The 8,401-nt window shown below is 41.1% G+C and overlaps 1 protein-coding gene across 1 annotated transcript; it reads left to right on the forward strand.

Annotated features, from left to right (window-relative positions):
* Positions 1 to 4,814: 4,814 nt before the first annotated feature.
* On the forward strand, positions 4,815 to 7,767 carry LOC131479314 (pre-mRNA-processing factor 39-like). The gene is made up of 2 exons (XM_058659853.1): positions 4,815 to 5,485; positions 5,611 to 7,767. The coding sequence occupies exons 1-2, from the start codon at positions 4,986 to 4,988 to the stop codon at positions 7,118 to 7,120; spliced, it is 2,010 nt and encodes a 669-aa protein (XP_058515836.1). The 5' UTR covers positions 4,815 to 4,985; the 3' UTR covers positions 7,121 to 7,767.
* The last annotated feature ends 634 nt before the right edge of the window (positions 7,768 to 8,401 follow it).

An 8,401-nucleotide genomic window follows, 5' to 3' on the forward strand; every position in this document is an offset into this window, starting at 1 on the left:
AATCAACCAGATAGAAATAAAAAAAAACCATACACAAAATCAATGAATCAAAAAGCTGGTTTTTTTGAGAAGATAAACAAGATAGACACCCCACTGGCCCGACTGACAAAGAAAAAACAAGAGAAGGCAAGAATTAACAGCATCAAAGATGAAAAAGGCAACATAACAACAGACACCGCATCCATTAAGGCCATAATTAGAAATTACTACAAAGCACTGTACTCCAACAAATCAGAAGATCACCAAGAAATGGAAAAGTTCTTAGACTTCTACCACCTGCCAAAACTTAGCCCAGAGGCAACAAACGACCTGAACAAACCCATAACTGAAGTAGAGATTGAATCAGTGATTAAAGACCTCCCAACAAAGAAAAGCCCAGGTTCAGACAGCTTCACTACAGAATTCTACAAAACATTCCGAACAGAACTGACCCCAATCCTCTACAATCTCTTCAAAACAATAGAAAAAGAGGCAACCCTTCCAAACTCATTCTATGAAGCCAACATTGCCTTAATCCCAAAACCAGACAGAGAACTAACAGAGAGGGAAAACTACAGACCTATCTCTTTGATGAACATTGATACTAAGATTCTCAACAAAATCCTAGCCAACAGAATTCTAAAACACATCAGACAGATCATTCATCCAGATCAAGTAGGATTCATCCCTGGAATGCAGGGATGGTTCAACATTCGGAAATCCATAAATGTGATACACCACATCCAAAAACTGAAAGACAAGAATCACATGATAGTATCAATAGATGCAGAAAAAGCTTTCGACAGAATCCAACACCACTTCCTACTAAAAACCCTAACCAAGGTAGGCATAGATGGAAAAATCCACAACATAATTAAAGCCATATATGAAAAACCCAACGCCAGCATCATACTGAATGGAGAAAAGCTGGAACCCTTCCCACTGAGATCTGGAACAAGACAGGGATATCCACTTTCTCCACTACTATTCAACATAGTCCTAGAGGTACTCGCTGAGGCCATAAGACAAGAAAAAGAAATCAGAGGAATCCAAATGGGAAACGAAGAAGTCAAACTCTCACTATATGCAGATGATATGATTCTTTATGTAGAAGAGCCAGAGACTCAATACAGAGACTGCTAGAACTTGTACGAGAGTTTGGTAGAGTGGCAGGGTACAAAATTAATGAACAAAAATCAACAGCCATAGTGTATGCAAACAGCCCCAAGATGGAAAAAGACTTAACCAGCAAGATACCATTCAAAATAACAGAGAAAAGTATGAAATATCTGGGAATAAATCTAACCAAAAATGTAGGAGACTTATTTGAAGAAAACTACAAACTACTTAAAAAAGAAATTGAACAAGACCTCAAAAGATGGAGTAACATCCCATGCTCCTGGATAGGTAAAATCAATATCATTAAAATGTCTATACTGCCAAAAGCAATATATACATTCAACACAATCCCAATCAAATTGTCCAAAACATTCTTCATGGAACTGGAAACAATGATCCAAAGGTTCATCTGGAAACACAAAAAACCACGGATAGCTAGAACCATCCTGAAGAACAGGAAGTTAGCAGGGGGAATCACAGTTCCGGACCTCTGGACATACTATAGGGCAGTGGTTATCAAAACAGCGTGGTACTGGCACAAAGATAGAGAGGAAGATCAATGGAGCAGAATAGAAACACCAGAAGGGAACCCACACAGATACAGCTAAATAATCTTTGACAAAAAGACAAACGCCAATCCAGGCAAATGGGAAGGTCTGTTCAATAAATGCTGTTGGGACAACTGGTTAATAGCCTGCAGAAACAAAAAAAATAGACCCACATCTCTCACCATACACTAAGATCAGATCTAAATGGATAACAGATCTAAACCTACATCCAGAAACCTTCAAACTTTTGGAAGAAAATTTTGGAAACACACTGCAACACTTAGGAGTAGGCCCTCACTTCCTAAAAAAGACTCCAAATGCAGTAGCAATCAAGACCAGAATAAACAAATGGGACCTCATCAAACTAAGAAGCTTCTGTACAGCTAGAGAAACAATCAACAAAGTAAAAAGGCAACCCATAGAATGAGAGAAGATCTTCGCACATGACATAGGTGATAGAGGGCTGATCTCCAGAATATACAAAGAGCTACAAAACAACCAAAATGTCAAAACAAACAAGCCACTCAATAAATGGGCACGGGAAATGGGCAAACACTTCACAAAGGAACAAACCCAAATGGCAAATAAACATATGAAAAAATGCTCAAGTTCCCTGGCAATAAGGGAAATCCAAATTAAAACATCAGTGAGGTACCACCTGACGCCAGTAAGACTGGCCCACATGAATAAAAGCACCAACAACACTTGTTGGCGAGGTTGCGGGGAAAAGGGAACCCTACTCCACTGCTGGTGGGGCTGCAGGCTGGTACAGCCTCTATGGAAATCAGTATGGAGAATATTCAAACAACTCAAATTCAACATACCGTATGATCCAGCAATAGCACTCCTAGGAATATATCCAGAACAATTGTTTTATGAGAAACCAACATGCACTCCTATGTTCATAGCAGCACAATCAGTAATTGCAAAAACATGGAAGCAACCAAAATGCCCATCAACAGAGGATTGGATAAGAAAGCTATGGTTCATCTACTCCATGGAATACTACTCAGCTATTAAAAAAAAACAAAATGCAGTTCTTTGTGGCCAAATGGGCCAAACTGGAAACCATAATGCTAAGGGAAATGAGCCAATCCCAAAAGGTTAAATACCACATGTTTGCCTTAATTTAAGATGATATGATGTTATGTATAACTTGTAATGTTATGAATGTTATATGTTGTGTATAAACTAAAATTGAAGTATAGGTGAGGTGGTCACAGAAGGTGGCTGGGAACTCGCATTTACTTTTAACATATTGGTTACTTATTACTATGTCAATTAATTCCATAATGATGTAAATTTTTGCTGATGGTATGTTGGAGCTTTCAGTTGACTGGGATGATACTCTGCTGGCTCTGTTTTCAGACCAGAGAGGGTGTACCTAAGAAGCCGTTGAACTTGACTGGACAATAAGATGCTGGACTCTATGTTTGGTATACGCTTGCAATGGGGGAATCTCAACTGAACTTGAGCTGTGGTTATGCAACAAGGTGGAGGAATCCACCATGGTGGGAGGGTTTGGGGAGGGGTGGGGAGAACCCAAGTACCTATGTAACTGTGTCACATAATACAATGTAATTAATGAAGTAAAAATAATAAATAATTAAAAGAAAAAAAGCTTGTTTTTGGAAAATAACTGTTAACAGACATAAAATTGCATATATGTGTGTACCTTGTGGTGCTTCAACACATGTAAGTTGCAAAGCAAATACAGCCTTCCTGCCTGCTGCTTTGTACACTGGAACACATCCACGACACTGTCACCCTCACTCTGAACAAGCTGAGATGCATCTTGCCAGGAGGTGGCAGTGCAGGGTCAATAATGAGTACGCGCTGCACCACCAGCATCTAGTGTGGAGTGGTTCTGCTTCCAATCCGGATCTCCAGTGCCTGGGAAGGAAGGGGAGGATGCTCTGAGTCCTTGGCTGTCCCTGAGGGAGGAGCTGACGGAGCTTTGGCCTAAGCCCTGGATGAGCCCAGGCCACTGTGATCAATCAGGGAGTGAACCAACACAGAGAAGACCATCACTGCTCTCTCTGACTTCTAAATAAACATTTATAAAAACAAAAATAATAATAATAACTAGTATCGAATGAGTTATTTTTAGAAATGAGTATTTCAGCCAGATTGCCCGTTTTCAGTGACCCAGGTGTCTGGTTTGGAGCACAGGCTACAGGTTCTGAAGGCAGCAGTGTGCGGCTGACTCTGCTCTTTGCAGGTGCACCTGGTGCTGGAAATGGACCCTGGGGAAGCAGACATTACAGTGGCCTAACGGCTAAAGTCCTCGCCTTGCACGTGCCAGGATCCCATATGGGTGCTGGCTCTAATCCAGCTCCCTGCCTGTGGCCTGGGAATGCAGTCGAGGACAGTCCAAAGCCTTGGGACTCTGCACCTGTGTGGGAGACCCGGAAGACGCTCCTGGCTCCTGGCTTCAGATCAGCTCAGCTCCGCAAAAGCCACTTGAGGAGTGAATCAGCAGACGAAAAATCTTCCTCTCTGTCTCTCCTCTCTGTATGTCTGACTTTCCAATAAAATTTTTCTAAAAATTTAAAAATAAAAAAAATATCTCTATGTCCATTGGAAAGACAGATTGCACATAGAGACAAACATCTTCCAGCTACCAGTTCACTCCCCAAATGGCTGCAGCAGCCAGGGCCAAGCTGAACCGATCTGAAAATAGGAGCCAGGGCCTTCCTTTGGGTCCCCCATGTGAGTTCAGGGTCCCAAGGCCTCAGACCTTTCTCCACTGATATTCCTGGCTGCAAGTAGGGAGCTGGAGAGAAAGCAGAACAGCTGGGACACAAAGCAGCACACATGGGATCCAGGTGCCTCCAGGGCAGGGGAGGGAGAGGTCATCTAGTGGAGCCATAGCCCCAGGCCTCCTTTCACTTTGAAGTTGGGGGTATCCTGTGTCCATGGAGAAGGTGAAGGATGAGAGGGAGCCTGGAGCTGAGAGGACTTCTGTCTACATGCCTGATGAGAGGCTCGAGTGGAGCCTCCAAGAACACCCAGGAAGCGGTGAGGTGGGCCCCCAGGGCATCTCCAGCAGGTCCCGGCCTCCACCGGGAAATGCACTCCCTAGTTCTCCCCTCAGGGCGAGGCCAGAGCGCCACGGACCACGTGACCCGCTCGCCTCCCGGGACCGCGACGCATGCGTAACGTGTTCTAGACACAAGGCCGTGGCGCTGGAGGCGGTGGCGGCGGCTCCGGTGGCTGTGGAGACTGAGGCGGCGGGAGTTGCATCGTCGTCGGCTAGACTGGTCCAGGCTTGGGCTCATGGCATCCAGTGGCACCCATCGTGAGTGAGGTCACTAACTGAAGGCTAAATAAAGAGTCATGCAAAATTCCCACATGGATGAGTACAGAAATTCTAGCAATGGCAGCACAAGCAGCAGTTCAGAGGTAGTGGTAGAACATGCTCCCGATTTCAGCACTGAGATTATGAATGTTACAGAAATGGAACTGTCACCTGATGGCTCTCCCAGTGTGAATGCATCTACAGAAGAAAGTGAAATGGCGAATGCTGTGGACCTTCCTGTGACAGTGACAGAAACAGAAGCAACTTTCCCTGCAGAATATGACAAATTTTGGAAAACTGTTGAGAATAATCCTCAGGATTTTACAAGCTGGGTATATTTGCTTCAGTATGTAGAACAGGAGAGTCACCTGATGGCTGCCAGGAAGGCATTTGACAAATTTTTCGTGCACTATCCGTATTGCTATGGTTACTGGGAAAAGTATGCAGACCTTGAAAAGCGACATGACAACATAAAACAATCAGATGAGGTTTATCGGCGGGGTCTTCAGGCAATACCTCTTAGTGTTGACCTTTGGGTACATTATATAAACTTCTTTTTTTTAAGTATTTTTTAAAATTTATTCATTAATTACATTGTGTTGTAATGACATAGAATCTGGGATTTTCCCCCCCCTCCCCCCATGGTGGATTCCACCACTCCGCTCATTATATAAACTTCTTAAAAGAGACATTGGACCCTGGTGATCCTGAGACCAGCAACACGATCAGAGGAACTTTTGAGCATGCTGTTCTAGCTGCAGAAACAGACTTCCGATCTGACAGACTATGGGACATGTATATAAACTGGGAAAATGAACAAGAAAACCTGAGAGAAGTTACAGCCATCTACGATCATATCCTTGGTATTCCGACACAGCTGTATAGTCATCATTTTCAGAGATTTAAAGATCATATACAGAATAACTTGCCTAGAGATCTTTTAACTGATGAACAGTTTATTCAGCTGAGAAGGGAATTAGCATCTGTTGATGGACATAGTGGTGATGATGGTCCACCTGGTGATGATCTGCCATTAGGAATTGAAGACATAACTGATCCAGCAAAGCTAATTACTGAAATAGAAAACATGAGACATCAAATCATTGAGATTCATCAAGAAATGTTTAATTATAATGAACACGAAGTTAGTAAAAGGTGGACTTTGGAAGAAGGTATTAAAAGACCTTATTTTCATGTGAAACCATTGGAAAAGGCACAGCTTAAAAACTGGAAAGAATATTTAGAATTTGAAATTGAAAACGGGACTCATGAACGAGTTGTGGTTCTCTTTGAAAGAGGTATCATATCATGTGCCCTCTATGAGGAGTTTTGGATTAAGTATGCCAAGTACATGGAAAACCATAGCATTGAAGCAGTGAGGCATGTCTTCAGCAGAGCTTGTACTATTCATCTTCCAAAGAAACCCATGGTGCATATGCTTTGGGCAGCTTTTGAGGAGCAACAGGGCAATATTAATGAAGCCAGAAATATCTTAAGAACATTTGAAGAATGTGTTCTAGGATTGGCAATGGTTCGTTTGCGAAGAGTAAGTTTAGAACGTCGGCATGGAAATATGGAAGAAGCTGAGCATTTGCTTCAGGATGCCATTAAAAATGCCAAATCAAGTAATGAGTCATCCTTTTATGCTATCAAACTAGCCCGGCATCTTTTCAAAATACAAAAAAATCTTCCAAAGTCAAGGAAGGTGTTTTTAGAAGCCATTGAAAGAGACAAAGAGAACACAAAGTTATACCTCAATTTACTTGAAATGGAATATAGTGGTGACCTCAAACAAAATGAAGAAAATATCCTCAGTTGTTTTGACAAAGCTGTACATGGATCATTACCTATTAAAATGAGAATTACATTCTCTCAAAGAAAAGTGGAATTTCTTGAAGATTTTGGTTCAGATGTTAATAAGTTTCTGAATGCTTATGATGAACATCAAACACTCCTAAAAGAACAGGATTCCTTAAAAAGGAAAGCAGAAAATGGATCAGAAGAACCAGAGGAGAAGAAAGCACATACGGATGACACAACCTCATCATCTACACAGATGATTGACGGTGATTTACAGGCAAATCAAGCTGCATATAATTATAGTGCCTGGTATCAATACAATTATCAGAATCCTTGGAATTATGGGCAGTATTATCCTCCCCCTCTGACGTGATGGCAAAATAGAAATTTCAGATGGAGTGTGTGAAAAGTATATTTTATTTTAATGAGGGATGTGAACATAAAGTTGTTGTATTTGATAACTTGTCTTCTTTTCTGTGTAACATTTGTTAAGTAATGGGGGGGGAATGTCAGGCAGTAGCTTACCACAGATAATATTTCCTACCATTTATAAAATTTACTTTTTATTGAAGAAATTTTTTTTTTATTTTTGCATTAAGTGGTCTAGAATTCTTTTGCAAACCATTTGCAAGTTTTGTAGCCTTAAGGGCAGGAAAAAAAAAAACCTGACTGCAAATCATGTCAGAGTACAAGATTCTGAAAACCTAAGGGCTGGTTATTAAATAGGTTTTACTTCTGTGAAAACCAACCAATGTAAACTTTTGCTAACAAGGGTTTGTCTGTATGTTTCAATTATACTTGTGAATTTGGATCTGACTGCAAAGACACTATTAAAATACTATGCCTTGGAATAGAGTATAAATGAGAATGTTGAAAATGTTTGCATCTCTTTAAAAATGAAAATCATATCAATTGTTTCAGGAGACTTTGTATTTAGAACATTCATGTAAAACTGTGAGCAAGTTTTCATTTTGAACTGATCATCTTCACTTTTGTAATAAAACTGAAGACTCATCCAGTGATGGTTTATGAATTTATTGGAGGGGGAACCTAATATTATCTTCATACCATTATCAGTGCCTTATTGCTTTTGAAATAGTTTTCCTAAATTCAAAAAATAAAAACATAAAAATAAATTAAAAAAGCAGAAACAAAGTAAAGTTTTAAAAAAAATGTAAAGTGCCATGCAAAATACCATTCTTCATTTGGAGGATAGAGTGGTTTGTGTTAAGTAGTGTAATATTGGTTGGATCATTTCCATCACCTTCATTAGCATTTATTTGGTAGCAGAATGCTTGCCCAGGCACAGAATTAACAGCCCTTAGCCATGATACTGTGTAGGTTTTTGTAAATACTATGCACTCTCTGAAAGGAAAAACCCAAAAGAAAAAGAGTTTGCCCCAGAGCCTGGCATGGTAGCCTAGCAACTAAAGTCCTCACCTTGCATAAGCCGGGATACCATAAGAGCACCAGTTCTAATCCTGGCAGCCCCACTTCCCATCCAGCTATCTGCTTGTGGCCTGGGAAAGCAGTCTAGGATGGCTCAAAGCCTTGGCACCCTGCATCTGCACCTGCAAGAGAGACCTGGAAGAGGCTCCTGGCTCCTGGATTCGGATTGACTCAGATCCAGTCATTATGGTTGCTTGGAGAGTGG

Source organism: Ochotona princeps, unplaced genomic scaffold (genome assembly GCF_030435755.1).
Source record: "Ochotona princeps isolate mOchPri1 unplaced genomic scaffold, mOchPri1.hap1 HAP1_SCAFFOLD_106, whole genome shotgun sequence".
NCBI classification, from domain to species: domain Eukaryota; kingdom Metazoa; phylum Chordata; class Mammalia; order Lagomorpha; family Ochotonidae; genus Ochotona; species Ochotona princeps.